The sequence below is a fragment of the Adiantum capillus-veneris genome, chromosome 1, assembly GCF_014529385.1.
Source record: "Adiantum capillus-veneris isolate H3 chromosome 1, ASM1452938v2, whole genome shotgun sequence".
In the NCBI taxonomy this organism is placed as follows: domain Eukaryota; kingdom Viridiplantae; phylum Streptophyta; class Polypodiopsida; order Polypodiales; family Pteridaceae; genus Adiantum; species Adiantum capillus-veneris.
Window position 1 is genome coordinate 139,268,515 of NC_140931.1, and position 18,777 is coordinate 139,287,291.

Here is an 18,777-nt window from a genome sequence, read left to right on the forward strand (position 1 = left end):
GCCAGGAACAGTGTTCGGGGGTGCTCAAACGATGATGCCTAACCCGATGTATGGTGTCACGGGCATGCTACCAGGGTTTCAAAGCACTCAGGGCCAATTTGGGATGCCACAGGCAAATTTTAGTATGGCTGGAATTATAAATCAGCAACCAAATATAGCATTTCCAGGTCAACTTAATTGCGGTCAGGGAACACAAATGAACCCTAATAGTGTTCCCATGTTTCAGTCACTTCCATATGACAATTTAACGCCGCTGGAGAGGCCAACTCCGTACAAAGAAGGTGGCAAAGGTGTGACTTTCACGACCTTTACAGGGTTTGATGACAGGAAGAAGACTCTCTCATTCCTCCAACAGTTTGACAAGGCCTATGCAGGGGGAAACTTTACAGAGGCTTCAAAGGTCCGCAAGGCAGCCACTTTCTTGACAGGGAATGCGGGACAATGGTGGACAACTTTATTGCTGCAAGGGCAAGCTCCTTCCACATGGATTTACTTCAAGCAGATTTTTGCAGCAGCATGGTTATCTGATGACTTTGAAGCAGATGTCATGACAGAATGGCACCAGCTTAATGCTGCCACTTGCAAGAATCTCGATGACTACAATCGGAAGTTTTGGAAAGCTCTACTTCCAGTAACTTCCTATAGGTTTGTGCCATTGACAGAACAGATTGAAAAATACTGTTGTGGCCTACCCAAAGGATTGAGAAAGTACTGCACGAAGACCAAAGTCACTACTTTGACGCAGCTCATCAAGGTAGCAAACACTGGCAATGGTTTGCTCAAGAGAGAAGATTGTGAATTCAATACTGGCGTCAAGGAAGGATCAGCCAAGAAAAATTCAGCGAAGAAGTATGTTCCCAAGGAGGTTCCTAAAGTGACTCAGGAGCCAGCCAACGCAGGGAAAGACAAAGCTACGGCTGAATCAGAAAAGGGACCAGTGAAGAAATGGAAAAGACGTTTTCCTCGCAAGTCGGAAGAACAAAAGAAGGTCCTGAGGTCAGAAAACAAATGCTTCATCTGTGAGCAGCCTGGCCACATTGCTTACAATTGTCCTACAAAGAAAAGGCCAGCTAATTCTGAAGACAAGGAGGACAAGAAAGGAAAGAAGCCCATGGCTGGTCTAGTGCCAGATATGGTGGGCGACAAGCCAAATTCAGATGCAAGTGAGCTTTGCAGAGCATGGGGAAAGGTCAGGGATCAAACAGTGCTTATCTTCTTTGATCCAGGTGCCAAAGCCAACTTCATTTCCCCAGAATTGGCTTCAAAGTTGGGAATCGGACCTGAAGAGATGGGGTATACAGCAGAGGCAGGTTTGGCATGTCTTGGCCATACAGAGGCTGTGACACCCATCATCGGAAAGTTGCGCCTACATATCCAGTCCTATGTAGATGCTGAAGAATTTTACATCATGCCACTGGACGGATGTGATGTGTTGCTAGGTATTCCTTGGTTGTTTCGTGTACAGGGAATCATGGATGCCTACAACAAAAAGATCATTGTATAGAGCAGGGGAAAGACTCACATTCTGGATGTAAAGCTTAAAGGGGAGTCTATTCCCACTGTATCAGCTTCTGCTATTACTTCTGTAATGAAAAATCATCTTTCTGTGTACTTGGTTTTTTGCACGTGAAGTGTCAGATTGTGATGAATCAAATTTATCTGTGCTAGATAAAGAAAGGTCAATGTTTTTACAACAATATAGTGATTGTTTTTCCGATTCATTACCGTCTCAATTACCGCCAGAGAGACCCGAGGACCATGTGATAGATTTGGTACCAGGCAGTAGCCCACCAAATAAGCCTCCGTACAAGGTCAGTGTGACTCAACAGAAAGAGATAATGAGCCAAGTACAGGAGCTGTTAGACAAGGGGCTGATTCAGCCCAGTTCATCTCCATTCTGTTCTCCAGTGTTGTTGGTGCAGAAAAAGGATGGCTCATGGCATATGTGCATCGACTACCGTGCACTGAACAAGAATACCATCAAGAATAGGTTCCCTATACCTAGAATTAATGATATTCTGGACAAATTAGAAGGAGCAGCTATGTTTAGCAGGATAGAGTGGGTACCATCAGATCCGCATTAGATCAGAGGATGTGCACAAGACTGCTTTTAGAACAACGTTTGGCCTTTACGAATTTTTAGTGATGCCCTTTGGTCTCACAAATGCTCCTGCTACGTTCAATAGGATGATGGACAGAATTTTCCGTCCACACCAGCAGTTTGTTGGTACATTCTTTGATGACATGATAGTCTACTCAAAGAATGAAGAGGAGCATAGGCATCACTTGGCCATTGTATTCAAAGAGCTACGCGGTCATAGGTTGCTCGTCAATGCAAAGAAAAGTGAATTTTTTCTGGAAGAGATTCACTTTCTGGGACACATTGTCTCAAAGGATGGTGTCAGAATGGATCCTGCAAAAGTTGAAGCCATCAAGTCATGGCCAAATTTGAAGACGGTGCACGATGTCCGAAGCTTCTTGGGACTATACTCCTATTGCAAAAGGTTTATCCGAAATTTCGCTGAGATTGCTTCACCTTTACATGCTCTTCAAAAGAAGGCAATCACCTTTAGATGGACACAGAAAGAGATTTCAGCTTTTAATCTCTTAAAGGAAAAGATGACTTCAGATCCAATCATTGTGTTGCCAGATCTTAGGAAGTCATTTGTGGTCCAGTGTGACGCCTGTGGTAGTAGCATTGGCGCAGTGCTAATGCAAGATGGCAGGGTAGTAGCCTATGAGAGCAGAATTTTGCAAGTGCCAGAGATGACCATGCAGGTCTATGAGAAAGAGTTACTGGCTGTGATCCATGCGCTCTTAAGTTGGAAACACTACCTGCTAGGTGCAGATTTCGTTGTCCAAACGGACCATCAGACATTGCGATACTTCTTGACACAGGCAAAGTTATCTGAGAAGCATATGCGATGGGCAAATATCTTGTCCATGTTCCACTTTCAGATTGTGCATGTGGAAGGCAAGAAGAACGTTGTGGCTGATGCCTTGTCAAGGAAGCCACAAATTTCAGCTGTGTCAATTCCTTATCATCATGCACTTGATGATATGAGGGAACAGTATGAAAATGATGAAGATTTTGCAAGGGTCTTCGAGCAACTAATGGATGGACAACGTCATGAACACTATCTTCTTAAAGACGGGTTCATGATGATGCATGGCAGATTGTGTGTCACAAAGCCATTGCGACGCAAAGTTATGGAAGAGAGTCATGTCCCACCGTATGCAAGGCATCGTGGCATCGATGCTACAGTTAAAGCGGTTGAGACATTCTTCTACTGGCCTACATTGAGAAGAGATGTGGATGCCTTTGTGCGAGAATGCCTAATATGCCAGAAAGTCAAGTTTGACAGGCAAAAGGCACCAGGGTTATTGCAACCACTACCTATTCCAGATAAACCATGGGAAACTATTGCTATGGATTTTATCTTTGATCTTCCGAGAACGCAGATAGGAAACGATGGTATTTGGACCATCATTTGCAGATTCAGCAAGCAGGCTCATTTTATTCATGTCAGGAAGAAGATAAAGCCAGATCAGATGGCACGCTTGTTTATGAGCAATATTTTCAAGTATCATGGCATGCCACAATCGATTGTTAGCGACCGTGATCCACGCATGACAAGTTTGTTCTGGAGAGGCTTGTTTGAGAATATGGGCACGACGCTCAAATTCTCTTCGTCATTTCATCCTCAAACAGATGGGCAGTCAGAAGAGGCAAATTCTAGCGTCCTAGATCTGCTGAAGTGCTATGTGTCAGAGCATAAAGGAAAGTGGGAGCAGTATTTGCCATTGGTGGAGTATGCATACAATAATACAGTGCATTCATCAACTGGCAAGGCACCTTTTGAGATAGTTGAAGGTGGCAAGAAAGTTCCTCCCATACTGCATACAAAGGACAAGATATTTGAAGCAGATAAGTATGTTCAGGACATGGATGAAATGTACAAGAAGGTCAAAGTGGCCTTAGAAAGACTCAGGCAAAGCAAAAGAAAGCAGCTGATCGTCACCGTCGTGAAGTGGTATTTTCACTTGGTGATTGGGTGCTTCTACGCTTTGAAAAGGCAAGGTTAAAGAAGATGAAGGGCAAGGAAAGACTGTTTCCAAAGCTCAGCATGCATTACTATGGGCCTTTTCAAGTGTGCGACATAATCAGTGATGTTGCATATAGGCTAAAATTGCCTGACAATTGGAAGATTCACAATGCGTTTCATGTGAGTCTTCTCAGACCCTATGTGGGTGATGTGCCAGAAGATATGCCAGCTGAAGATCAGCCGGAATTCGAGGAACTTGACGAGATCTTGGTCCCGGAACAGATTTTGGTACATAAAGAAAGAAAAGTGAAAGGCAAGGTTGCTAGGCGTTACTTGGTAAAGTTCAGAAACTATCCACCAATGGATGCTAAGTGGATGGAAGAAGGTGAACTTGCAGAGTCACCAACTGTGTTATCACTTTACCTTGAAGCCTTCGGTTTGCAACCTACCTTGACCTCAAAGCTACATGGATTGTCAGTGTGACAATGGCTTTTGAAACAAATGATGTACATGGTATTTAAAGTGAGCTCAAATCAAGTACATGTTACATGAATGTTAGAGCTGTACAGATTGTCAATTTGACAATTCCTCTTATGGAATGTCCAAAAGTATGGTTAGTGCTATAGAAGTGAGTATTTCTTGTCAGTTTGTCAAGGATACAGTAATTGCTTCTATTAAAGGATACATGTGTAACTGCATTCTTAAACTGTCGGTTTAGGTATGCTCGAAAGTGTTACTCGGCCCAATGTGTACTATAAGACAGTGGCAAAATGTGGAAAGTTAGTGACTCAAAGTAATGACAGAGTGCGAAGCTACCACTATGTCATTGGGACAAGGTTCACACGCAGGCAATACATGTGTCGATGAGGTGTTGAATACACCAGGGTTGACAATGAGCATGTATGTGTCATACATATGTCGACAGGTGTTGAATACATCACTGTTGACTGTGAGCATGTACGACATAGATGCAAACGAGGACGTTTGATTTCAAGAGGGAGGTATGTCACCAGCGTGTGACTACTATCTATCCTTTTTGTTGATTTCTTTCTTATTATTTATTTACTTTCACTTTTTGGAAACACCCCTCGGGAAATCTAACTGCCCTGCATTGCATAGCTAGTGTGGAACTGTCCAGAGGGAGTCCACGCCTGAGGGAAAGAGAGCACTAAGGTTGGACAAGGACTATGGTTAGCCAAGTGGGGTCATTGACTAGCCAAAGTGGAATCCTTTGCTACAGAGGCTACATTTCAGTTCTGGGTGTGGCTGCAGTGTACAAAGGGGGTCAGATGACCTAGAAAGATACATTGGCAGCATCTCCTAAAATTTAGGGAACTGCTATTTTGGGACCTGAAAATGTGTTTGCGTCATTACCTCCGGAATGACAAGGGAAACATTTTCTTACTCTGTCGTGAAGTCAACTGGGCAACCGGTTGGGAGATTTTTAGCCAACCCCGAAACGGGAAATAGGCTGTAAATGTGCCAAGTGGCACATTTCTGTGCACTTTCCTCATGCATGAAGAAGTGGCGCTGAATTTGAAGGGAGGAGAAGCTCATTTGCAGATTTGGTCATAGGTTAAGAGCTATGGAGTGCTTCCTTTCCCTCCTATGTACACTGCGGTTCCAGGAGTGATGCCCTGCACGCTACGCACTGCCCTCTCTCTCCCCTATGGCAGTATGTTATGCCCCTCTAGTGGGATTTTCAATTGACCAATGTACAGTTGTGTGGGTTCATGCGCGATTGCCGAGGCAAGAGCCTCTTGCACAGGTGCTGGATTAGCTAGCGGCTAATCCCCCGCAGGTACAGGTGAATTCGGAGAGGTTTTACGCCAAAAATCTCGTCCGATTCAAAGGGCAAGTAGCCCTACAGGTGCGGGAGCTCGAGGACTTGCTACGGATGCGACTGGCACGCGAAACGGAGCCCGAAACAGTAAATTACAGCCTGCTGTGTATTTTTGCAGGTTTAGGGTTTTGGCCCTAAACAGTCCCTAATACCCCCAAGAGGTTCGGGGACGCGAGGGGACTGCTGTACAGGTGATCTGGCACATTTTCGGGGCTGAAAACAGAGAATTCAGCATGCTGCAGATTCTCGCCAGGTTTTGCAAAGTGCCCGTATGCGTCGGGAAAGTCAGTCAATGCCTGGGAATACTGACTGTGAAGTGTCCTAGTACAGTTATGCTGCCGAAATCGGGCCGGAACAGTTGAAATTCAGCCAAGCTTGTGCGGGGCAGCTTGTAGGGAGCCACAGCGTTTATTTCCTCTTTTAAACAATAAAGAAATACCGAAAGGGGCGCCTAAGTTAGAGGCCAATCTGGTGTCGGTCTTCTCATACAGGTGCAATCTAGCACTCTGTATCCCTTTCCCCTTTGTTGTGTCTTGAAAGTACAGGTAAAGTGGGCGACAAATTAAATGGGTGAAAGCAAATAAGGTTTAAGTCTAAAGTCTACCGCCCTTTTTGAAAGTACAAGCCGGTTTCACTAGCCACTTATCTAAAGGTTACAAAGACCTTTAAAGGTTACAATCATCAAATCAAAATCAATCCTCCAGAAGCTTTGCCTTCAAAAACTTGGTGTAAAAAACGCCCTACAGCTGATCGTGCGGCCCATGCCACATCAGCACCCTGTTAGTGTAATATGCGGAGCATTTATATTGCCTTGCCACGTCAGCATCCTTACGCGAAGATCAATTTTTCAGTTTTTTATTACTCCGGTCAATAGGAATGCCAATCATCACAATTTGTGACATACCCCCCTCTTGAACAAAGAAGAATTTCCCTTGATTACACATGCAAAACAAACAAAAAGGACAAAAACTAGCTCAATAGACACTCACTGTATGTACCCACGCACAAGACTGCACAAATCAAGCACTTAGTGATCAATTACATCATATTTCCATCGACCTCTCAAATACAAATCATGATCATTGTAACTTCTTTAGTGATCACATCCAGATGACACTCATCTATTAAGGATGTCTTGATCTATTAACTCTAGTTACTATCAAATTCACATCCTTTCTCACAATTTATTTTGTTGTCAAGGCGAGATATACAATGAGTCAAGCCAAAGTTTCCTGACAAATTATTACTTTACCTTGCTCTTAGGGAGGATTGGGGATCATCAACCCAGCACGGCCCTCCTTGAGAAGCTTGTACTCAGAGGTAGCCTTCTAGGGGAGGAGCCCTAGAAGGAGCTGTTGTTACACCCGATTTGTGCCCAAGTCCCTCATAGGGGTGGCCCATGGAGCCCTTCCAAACACTGGTGTTTCACAGAGATGCGCGGAGTAAGCCTGAGCAGGAGCTGAAAGGATCACTTTGCAACGAGCCTGCTTAGGACCTGGGAGCAACTGCGGAGTGGCCTTGAGCAACATCAGCACATATGCACTGAGGAGCTCTTGAGACAGCCACATGATTGGAACCATATGGTCTGCGCCTAGCGAGGCCACACAGTTGGTAGCAGACCTCATGTTTCTTGGGGTCCCATGGTGGAGGGGCCAGCCCGTTCTCTTGGGGATTGGCTACAGTTTATAGGACTTTCTGAGGAGGTCCAGAGCATCCAGCTGCAAGGCATGAGGGGGAGCGTGTGTCAGGATATTGCAAAAAGTGGTTCACCCCTCTAGAGCTGACAGCTCCTAGTTGGATGGGTGTCTACACACGATTGTAGGTCCTCATTGCAATTAGGGCCTGCTCGCACACAAGGTCTTGCAGGTTCTTTGAGGTTCAGACAGAGGGTCGTCTCCACAACGTCACTGTTGAGGCACCAAAGGTGGCTGAGTGTTGTTTTCAAAGGATTCGAGTGGTGGGCATCAGTGGGAGGACTTGTGTCATAGACCCCCACCCGACCGACTTGAGGTCAGGTGATTGGAGGCTCTGGGCTTATAAGAGCCACCCTTTGACACGGCTACAATGGGACCCAAGGGGGTGGTTTTCGCGAGGTCCTTTTGCTTCAGCCGATCACCCGAGGACCCCCTTTTTCCAATCCACAGCTCGGTTGGGCCGCCACATATTGACAGCACAGAGAGAGGCTTGTCCTACTACAAAGACTCACTGGCAGGAGGAGGGTCTCATGTCCGAGTTCTTGGCAGGTTTTGGGAGCACTTGTGGTACAGTAGACAACCGAAGAGACTCACCATGTTTCAGTAGCTAGTTGCACATCGAGCTACTGCACTTGGGAGTTGGTTGGTACACAATCAGCTTCTCGGCAACCTGTGCTACTTGTGACCACCCACTTCAGACCCAACGACACTGTCTGTGGGACTGTCCCGAGGCACAACAGGTTTGGCTACAGATTCTTCAGCTGATGCCTACACTTTCTACAGCTAGTCAATACGCCTGGGGGGCTGCAGCGTGGTCCACATTCACGGGCCCTCCGCTCCGTTTTGAGATGGCTTTAGTCAACAGAATGATAGCGATCTAGGAGGGCCAGCCTACACTCCAATCTGCCACAGAGCTTGTCCCTCCAGAGTGGTGCACTGATAGAGAGTGATGTTAAGAGCTCATTTGCTACCTCACATTGTGGTTCATCTGGCGAGCCCGATGTTTTCGTATCTTCGAGGCTCAATCTATTCCTCCAGCGGCGGAAACTGTTTGCGACATCTGGCTGGAGCTGGTCCATACACTTAGGGGCCGATTTGAGAGACTTCAGGGCAGCTCCGACCGCATGCGGGAGCGCCGCGAGGCCTTCTTGCGACTTTGGCGCCCATGGCCCTTCTTCACCATGGTTCATGGCACACCCAGATGGCAGTACCACTCACTAGCATTGTAGTGGGGGCAGATTGTAGCCCTTTAGGCAAGTTTTAACTAATGGAAGGATCTTTTCTTGGAAAAAAAGAAAGTTTAAACGATCTTTGAGAGTGTTTGGCCGATGTTCATGGTAGAACTTGCATCATCTGTGTTGAAAAACAATAGAAACATTTCCAACAGCTGATCCACGTGCTACTGTACCCATCTAAGTACACCCGCCCATACCTTGTCTTGTGAGCAAGAAATCAATGTAGTGGGCAACACCTTCTGCAAAGGACAAAACTGAACATTGATCGTGGATCTTGGCCATACCAACACAGGCTGTCCAAAACCATCCTCGGAACATCCACAAATAACTTGCATGTTTAGGAAATTGTGACTCCATAAATTTGCGACATGTATGCATGCACTGCAAAAACCAAGACAATGCTAGCAACGAGATACATTGTACATAAAGCTTTCAAGCAACTATTCGTACAGTTTTCCCCAAGCAATCCACTAAAACGAACTCTGTCCAGAAATCCAAAATGAACTATTGCACTCTGCTGAAAATTCTATCAAAATGCTATGACGGACTGCACAGAGCTACCGCTGGACAGATTTGGCAACAAATAGCATTTCACTGTTTCAACCTGCGTACAACCTTGCTTGCTCCCACCAGGCACTACCTCCCATACAATGACAACTACGCTACGGTTGCGATCAATTCGCAAACTTCAGGAAGCCCAAAATATCAAAATGCAATGCACGCATAGCTGAGCTTCGCATGAGTAATCGTCCCTGCACAAACACACGCACGCGGGCGCATACTGAAAATAGCTTAAAAGGGGATGAGGGATGAGGGGAATGATGCATACGTAGAAGAATCCCCATTCTTGACAAGCTCGACTGATTTGATCACGAACGAGGTGGAATTGACTGCTGCGGAGTTGTGAGAGGTCTACAATGGGGATCTCCCATCCTTCTTTGAGGGGCTCTGAAGGAGCAGGGATTGCGAGGGCTGTACGCACAGCATCCAGATCGGATTCTTTGACAGGCCCCTTGAAGCGGGCAATGTCCTGATTGTAAGAAGCGGTACTGGAGGTGTACTCTTGACCCATCATCCTCACGGGGAGCTGCTTGCTGGTAAGCTTGCCTCTTTGCGGCAGCTTCGCCTGCAAGCCCAATAACCTGACTTCGCTCCTAGCAGCGATGCACGCTTGAAGCTTCTCCATGTGAGCTAGGCCTATCGCCACTCATTTGCTTCCACCCGGGACGTTTTTGAATGCTGGATTCTCCTCGTGCCACGTGTCAAATATTATTGTCCTACAGCTTGCGAGGCTTAGTTATCAGTTATTTGAACAAATAACTAAGGCTCATTCTTGGTCACACGCAAAAAGCAGCACTAAATGAGTTACTATGCCTACCCTTTGTAGCTATGCCTATTCTGACATAGTTGTGAAGTTCAAGGCATATTTGGGAGGATGAATGAATAACTAAGCCTCACGTGACCATGCAAGAGGCTTAGTTATTCATTTAATGCTTTGTCTAGGCATAGTTGACATAGTTATCAATAACTAATAACTAAGCTTTGCGTGACCATGCCTTAAATGTCGAGCTTGGATCTCAAGCTATGTTGTGACATGCGGACATCCACTACTCGAGAAACAAATTTGGAGCCTTTTGGTGTAACATACGACACTTGCGACAGCAAGTAAAGCACACTTGTGTAAAAAAAAATGGGCCCTCGTTGCAAGCCTCACATCGGGCCAGGAAGGAGATAGTTTGGCGATGGCATTGGAACATTGGTATTGACGTATCAGCAATGAACACATCATTGAAACTAGACCATTACCCCATCAAAAGTGGTTGCTCACCATAGCAAACCCTTGTGAAATAACTAAGATGGGGTTGGCCTTGTACTGGGGCTTGTCCCATACTATTGGCATATATTGTTGGCCGACCTACATACGCTCTTAGGCTAGGTTCAGATGAGGTTGCTGATGGGACGCTGCCGACGGCCCTCATCTAATTCTTCTCCCTCCACCCTCTTGGCTCACAAGAGGCGGCAGCTCTGTGCTACAAGAAAAAACTACCTTGGCCTACCTTAAGCCTCATCAAAGTTCAAAAAGTGCCTCTACCTTTCCCATCAAAAAGATAAGTGGAAGTCCTCATCTTTCGAGGGGCGAGGTATCACCCATCTTCGTTGTGGGTTTTTTCATCCAAGGCTCGCGTGCCACCTCATGAAGACATCCCTTTGAGTAGTTGTGTCACCGCCCTGTCTGAACCTTGCCAAAGGTTGGGTTTGGATGCAAAATGAAGAGCCCACAACAACACGGGGCACTAACCCTCGGATGCAAAACCTTCTTGATTGTTATAGAGTAGAGGTTGCATCCGCACTGCTTGAAACTTGAGTATAGACATTGGATCCAAAAGAGAAGGTAAAGCTTCTCAATTTCTCTAGAGCGGGAGGTGCATCCACAATGCTTGAGTAGAGAGATTTGATCTAAATGAGAATTTTGTTAAGCTGATTGGATTTTTCATGTTTGGTTTTGTTTAGTATGGAGCATGAGGAAGAACCTTTCTCATTTGATGACAAACAAAATTCAAAAAATTAGCAAGCTACATGGAATCTGAGCATGATGTTATTGTGAGAAACAGCTCATGATCTTTGTTTGACTTGACTCCTTGCAAAAAGGACATAGGTACTAAGTGGGTTTTCAAGTTAAAATGTAAGCTTGATGGTAGTGTTGACGGCTACGAACCTAGCCTTGTGGAAAAAGGGTAGGCTCAAGACAAGGCCATTGATTTTGATGAGGCTTTTTCTCATGCTTGTCATATGACTACCATTCATAGCATTTGTGCATTGATAGCTCATAATAGTTGGAATGTACATCATTTCGACATTAAGATAGTTGGAATGGTGATTTCCATGAGAACTTGTATGAGACGGGTGTAAGGGGCAGTGTGCTCTGTGATTGAGGCTATAGATCACCAAATCAAAATTCGAATGAAGAAGTTATGATCAAAATAGTGAACTACTTTCTGCTAAGTCAAAAAATGGCTTCACGAGAGAGAGAGAGAGAGAGAGAGAGAGAGAGAGAGAGAGAGAGAGAGAGAGAGTATCACACATCCTTTGTAACTCTATATAATTGGTAGTTTCTCCCATATGGTTTGTGGTTGTTGAATATCTTAGGGGTTTTTATTCATAATCATATCCGTTATTCTATGTGCCTAGGTGCACCTTTGGGCTTGTAATTTATATGCAATACAAATAGGTGTCAAGAACCCCTTCTTTTGTGTGTGTGTGTGTGTGTGTGTGTGTGTGTGTGTGTGTGTGTGTGTGTGTGTGTGTGTGTGTAGGTTACAAGGCGATGAAGGCTCCTCATATAGACAAAACAGGGGATAATTAGAACATCATTTTGGTTTAAGAAAGAAACAACCTTAATTATTGATCATGATACAAAGGTATGCCATCCAGAAACCATAGAGATATCACTTTGCAGAAGCATTTAGAGCAAGGGTTTCCTCTATACCTGTCACCATCACAGCCAACAAAAAGAATGTTAGTTAGTGGAAGACAGGTGTCACAAAAGAAGCCCACGTGTTATAGATGTCAACCATAAACACTATGAAAATTAAAATCCTTATGGTGAGAAGATGGAACTTGAGCAGAGTTTTCCATGGCTACTAGTTTATGCTGAATGTAGGAAAAAGGTTCCAGTAGCTTCTCTATGAAACCAAGAGTATTGCTATCATGCACGAACACCCGTAGGTAAAGGCCTCCTTTTGCACAATGATTAAACACAAGACTTATTTTAATTCCATGGCGATGCATGTGAAAGAAGGTGGCGGGGTGGAGCCACATCCCAACTAGAAGAACCAAAAACCGTTGTCTGTGGGGGCTATCACCTACAGGTCATCAGGTAATACAATATACCTGCACGTCGAATTGACCAAGTAGTGGGGGGGTGTCCTCATAATTGTGCCCAAATATGATGGGCCCCACACATTTTAGACGTGCAAAATATGATAATACCTCAAGCCTAACAGGCCTTCTCATATTTAAGAGGAATGTATGAGCATCATATGGAAAAGAAAGTTACCAAAGTAAAGGTGCATAAGCCCTTGGGTAGGACAAGAAACAAGTGTTAATGGGCTTATATGTGTATCCCTCCATCCAATCCCACACTAGGGACAGAGAGGAGGCACTAGGCCCCCTCTCAGAGGTCCTAGTTGTTAGCGGGTCGCCGCGACGGACGTCTGCAGCATAGATTTTTTGCACTAACATAATGTCAATATGCAAGGAAGTGACTCGGGATGGGGCATGGACACTTGATGAGAGTGTCAATCTCACCAAAGTGAACTCAGAGGGCTACTCATACTATGACAAAAGCAAATCAACCTCTTCCTAGTCAGAGAATAGTCTATGTCTAATCTCACCGCTCTAGGTCATCACGAATTTTTGGCATCCAAACGAATCCGGAATGCAACGAAAGTGAAGGAGAGGTATTACAACGCCTAGGGACACAATTCTACCAAGTTTTTCAACCATCTGGGAAGGCACATAAATCACGATCCATCACAAAAATGTGCAAAAAAATGAAATAGAACTATACGAAAAGGTCCCCCTTAAGCATAGAAACACTTATCCATGGTCAAAACATCAAAAAACAACCATTTAAGACCTCAAATCAATGCATTTAGCTCACAAACAATGTGTCGCAAACCACGGCAAATTTGAGAATGGTTACACTTAAATTGTAGAGCAAGAGACAAGGAACACAATGTGCTATTCGGGAATGAATTCTGATTACCAGTTCAGGAGAAAAGTGGATTACAAATTGTAGCAGCAAGAGGCTTCTCACAGTGAATGGTCAAACTCCTCCCAACTAGTGATTATTCTTTTGTCTAAACTAAGAGTTTTAACTTAAAGGCTAAGGGGACTTTCCCACGACCATTTGGCCACTTACAAGGGGTGTAGACTTAGAGAGGCTAAGAGGGCATGACAGAATATATTACAATTACGGGTCCTCATTAGCTAAATTACATTGCTTTCTCCAAAAAAATGAGTGAGTACTACAAGGTTTGGTGTACATCCGCCTTTTACGTGTCAATCCGCCGTGTCCACCAAACACTAGTGCCCAGCATTAAGAGACAGATGCTGCAAGAGTAACTTGGGATCACAAGTTAAGTTGGAGCAACATTAAGAGAAGGGGCAGGGAAGAAAGCAGGGAGATTATGTAAAATCATCCATAGAGCATGGACGAACCATAGGATGTTAGATCCTTGCAAAAATCACCCTCTCCCACATGGTCACATCCACTCTGAATGAAAGACTGCTGCACATTCCATAGTTGGGTAGTATAGTTAGAATCCCTGCCAGTAGTACTGATTATCCCTTTCACCCCAAGAAGACAACCTACATAATCCTTACATCTTTGAGTTTCAAAGCTGCTCATACAGGCAGGCCATTAAGTAAGACTCAATAATGGTGGAGCACTTATTTTGTAAAATTTGTTGCAGCCCAATTTTCACAGCCTCCTTATCCCTATCATTAATGAGAGTGAGCAAAAATCCTTCAGTTAAAGGAGCAAGGAGAGCAAAGTTGCCTAGAGTCCAGGGTTTGAGATTAGCATCACTTAAGTAAACTTCTAGCAGTCGAGCCGATATATAAGGGTATGTGTGGGTTTCAAAGGGATTCTTAGCAATACCAAGTGAGGGGCTAGTCACAGAGAAGTTTTTCATAGGATAGCTACCTCTTCTTTATCAAGGCCATCATGAATCAGCCAATTTGTAGAGAAGGTGGGCGGTGAGAGAGATAAGGATGGGGCTCCTTGGAGTAAGTGCTTCTTCCTTTGTTTGATAGGATCATTATGAAGATTCTTGCATGCAAATCTATACACTTCCTCATAATATGAGGGGAGTTCTCAAGCCATTCACAATTTTCCCTTCCATCATCATCTTGGATAGTCACAAGATTAGATGAAATATCCATGAGATGTGATACTGCAGTAGTAGGACCTCTCTAGCTAGTGCACAGATATTGAACCTGTAATGGAAATGGCCTATGAACTTTGAGAGTGGCGGAAGTAGGGAATTAGATAAAGCACTTTTGTGAGATTACTTTGTGAGCATAGCGGGTGAACTTAATTGATGGTAGCAACATAAACATGGTGCTTAGTTAACTTGGCATGAACAATACTTTTGCAGGAGAGAGAGTTTAGAGAACATGACAATAGTTGAGGACCGGATACATACGGAGTCCCTCCAATAGGCATTTGTATTATAGTTTCTCCCATCAAGAGAGACTTGGTACAATACAATATTTGTGTTCCTTGTGACCTAGGTGATGCAATGAAGATGGAAAGCTTCATGCATCACAAGCATAGCATAAACTTTGTAAAAATCATGAACTATCCCAAGCCTCAATCCCAAGGCCTCAAACACCTTCGAGAGCTAGCGAGGAATGAGGGTAGGGAAGAGGAAGAAGAAACATTACATAGGAGAAAGAAATAGTTCCTCACTTATCATCAATCTTCTTGCTAGCATACATAATAGCATAGTAATGAAGATGGAGAAGATGGCAAGCTTAAGCATTGAAGCATGGCTCTTGGTTGGATTTGCATTCCATAGCCAAGAGTGTTGGTGTAGGCTCTCACTTCTCAACAAGCTTGGAGAAAGAGGGGGAGTTCCTCTACTTTCACCAAGTGAGAAATATGTCCCAAAAAAGTGAGTGTGTGAGAGGTGTATACGCCCCCAGCAGACCCCTTGCTTGCTTTGGGCAAGTTCTCCTTTTTTCTCATGCCTCAAGCTCATTGGACCCCTCTCCCCCCAACCAATCACATGCAACATGCATTTCAAGCACATGGGTAATCTTTGGACAAATGACCTCCTTATCCCTTTGAGAGAGAGAGCCTAAGAATATATAGATATTTGTTGAATGGAACTAGAAGCTCATTGGACCCTTCTTTAGTACAACCAATAGCATTCAAGCACCCCATGTGGCTAAGCATAGGGAGAGTCTGACATGTGTCCATGTGCCCCTTGAGAAAAGGGGGTGCCCTTTGGGTGAGAGGGAGGTTAAGTCAAAGATTCCCCTAACTTTGGGGCTTTCCCCCTCCTTTGTAGGGTTTCTTTTTGACCAAGCACCTTACCCCCCATGAATGGGAAGCTTCTCAAGCACCTTCCTCATCAACCATGACAAGCACCTCAAGCACCTTAGTCATCAAGCATGACAAGCACCTTAGTCATCAAGCACGACAAGCACCTCAAGCTTAGGTCGGGTTTCCACCTCAAGCTCGTCGGCCCTAGCTTGGCTAAGGTCAAAGGACTTTTAACACTAACCATTGGAGGTCTTTAATGAAGGTAACCCTAAGGTCTTTTAAGCTCCATTAGCTAGCCTTGCTTTTTGACAAATCATGTCTCATTTAGACCCCTTTATCATTGGACCCGTGTTGAGATAGATCCGTAAGCACATGTCTATGTTCTAACCCTTGTTCCCATTTATTATCCCATATTAAGTAATCAATTTAATATGAGAAAAGCATTTGGGTTGGTTAGATATTAGATTTTACGACATTACCTCTCTCTTGAAATCATAATCATCCTCGACTATGAGGTAGAAGAGATAAAACCTGAGGCATTAGTCAATTTTTCTTAGCCGATAGAGGATCCATTTTAACCCTACGACATTATTCCAAGATGGATGACTAATCCATTTGGTGCTTGGGAGACATAGCTGCCACAAGCATGTCTGCTCTTTAGTCTATTTCATTCTCTCAAATAGAGTGAAAATTTCTATTTGGTGTTAGAGAGACGTCATCATAAACGTGATTCTAAGTATGCATACTACTTAAATTTGTGTACAATAAAAGAGATTTAATCTTATAGGACAAAAACATTGATCATTTAAAAGAAACATGTACATTTGCTTACTCTAATGTAGCATTGTAAGCATTGACAAGGTTCATACTATCCTTAAGTTGGATTCCTTGCATCCATCTCTAGCATCTTCAAAAGGATAATTTTAGAACTTAATAAGATATCATCGGATAATCTTACCATGTTGTAGTACCTTATCTTCATGGCGAAGGATAGCTTCGGGTTGCAGCACCTCTTCTCGGTCTTTGATTTTGGGAGGGTCTTCAATAATTGGTTCATTTGGTGTCTCTCCTTTGTAGGGCTTAAGTAGGCTCACATGAAAAGCATTGTGTATGAGCCAATGGTCGGGCAACTTGAGTTGACAAGCCACCTCATTGATTGGCTTCAAAATTTGAAAAGGACCATAGTATCTTTTTGCTAGTTTAGCATAATACTTTTGATGGCCCGTAGGATTTTTGCTCATCGTTTGCCTCAATCGAGCCTTGGGAAACTTAAGTAAGACTCAATCATTTTCTTTGAATGTTAAGGCCCTTCTATACTTATCAGTAGCAACTTTTTGCCTTTGTTGAGAGATGGATATAGCCTCCTCAATCTTTTGAAAAGATTCTTGCAGGTCATGGCTATAATCATCGAAAGTGTCATAAAATATGATATCTAACTTTACCAAATGATTTTCTCATATTAAACTGATCATTTAATATGGGAAGGTAAAACAAGAATATAGATATGGGCTTCTAGACCTATCTCAACAAGGGATCAAAAGGAGAAATGGTTGCATTTCAATAGTGTCCAAAAGGAGACGGTCTACCAAAGAGCAATGTGCAATAAGTGCTTCTAGATTTACCTCAGCAAGGGACCAAGAGGAGAGATGATTACATCTCAATAGGGGTTTAAAAGGAGGCATTCCATCAAAGAGCAACGTGCATCTAATGATCTTAAAAGACATTAGGGTTAGCTTCATTAAAGACCTCCAAAAGTTAGTGTTAAAAAGTCCTTTGACCTTAGGCAGGCTAGGGCTGACCTTGAGGTGGGAATCCTACCCAATCATGAGGTGCTTGTCGGCTTGCTAACTAAAGTTCTTAGAGTGTTTGTGGGAACCTTGCCCAAAGCTTGAGGTGATTTTTATGCTTGAATGACTAAGGTTCTTGAAGTATTCAATTCAAAGATAAATTCTCAAGAGGCATAAACGGTCTCCATGCTTAATTGACTAAGTACTTGAAGTGTCCAATTCAAACCAAATGACTTAAGAAGTATAAAAGACACATGTCAAAATCCTCCACATGTGGCTTTCATGATATGCTTGAATCCTATTGGATAGGCTTTAAAGAGGTACAATGAGAATTTAGATGCATAAGAATAAATAATTTAGTTCTTTCTCTCAAAGAAGAAAAAGAGGACACATGTCCAAATGATATAATTAAATAATACGAGAGAGAGAGAGAGAGAGAGAGAGAGAGAGAGAGAGAGAGGTCAACTAAGCTTGAGAGGGGGTATACTCTCCTACACACACACAAATTCTTTCATTGTGTGGAGTGCAAAAGTGCAAGAGCTCCATCTCCTTCTCCAAGCTTGTTGAGAGCCTACGCCAACAATCTTGTCTATGGAATGCAAATCCAACCAAGAGCCATGCTTCAATGCTTAAGCTTGCCATCTTCATTATTATGCTATTATGCTATACTAAGCAAGAAGAATGATGATAAGTGAGGAACTATTTCTTTCTCCTATTAATTATTCTTCTTCCTCTTCCCTACTCTCATTCCCCGCTAGCTCTCTCCACCTTCAAAGGTGTTTGAGGCCTTGTGACTAAGGAGGCTTGGGATAGTTAATGCTTTTGGAAAAGTTTATGTTATGCTCGTGATGCATGAAGATTTCCATCTTCATAGCATCACCGAGGTCACAAGGAACACAAAGATTGTATTGTACCAAGTCTCTCTTGATGGGAGAATCTATAATACAAACGGCTTTTGGAGGGGGAACAGGCTCCAAGTAAATTCAGACCTCAACTATTGTCATGTTCTCTAATACTCTCTCTCTCTTGCAAAAGTATTGTTCGTGCCAAGTTAATTAAGTACTATGTTTATGTTGCTACCATCAATTAAGTTCACCCTCTATGTTCTAAAAGTG

The 18,777-nt window shown here is 43.6% G+C and overlaps 1 protein-coding gene across 1 annotated transcript in view; it reads right to left on the reverse strand.

Annotated features, from left to right (window-relative positions):
* Positions 1-10,040, reverse strand: part of LOC147465671 (protein DMR6-LIKE OXYGENASE 1-like) — a 33,194-nt gene extending 23,154 nt beyond the window's left edge. Inside the window, exon 1 of the mRNA XM_086521308.1 lies at positions 9,648-10,040. Coding sequence (XP_086377434.1) covers positions 9,648-10,004 — 357 coding nt within the window. The 5' untranslated portion in view covers positions 10,005-10,040. The remainder of the gene's footprint in view (positions 1-9,647) is intronic.
* Positions 10,041-18,777: the final 8,737 nt, after the last annotated feature.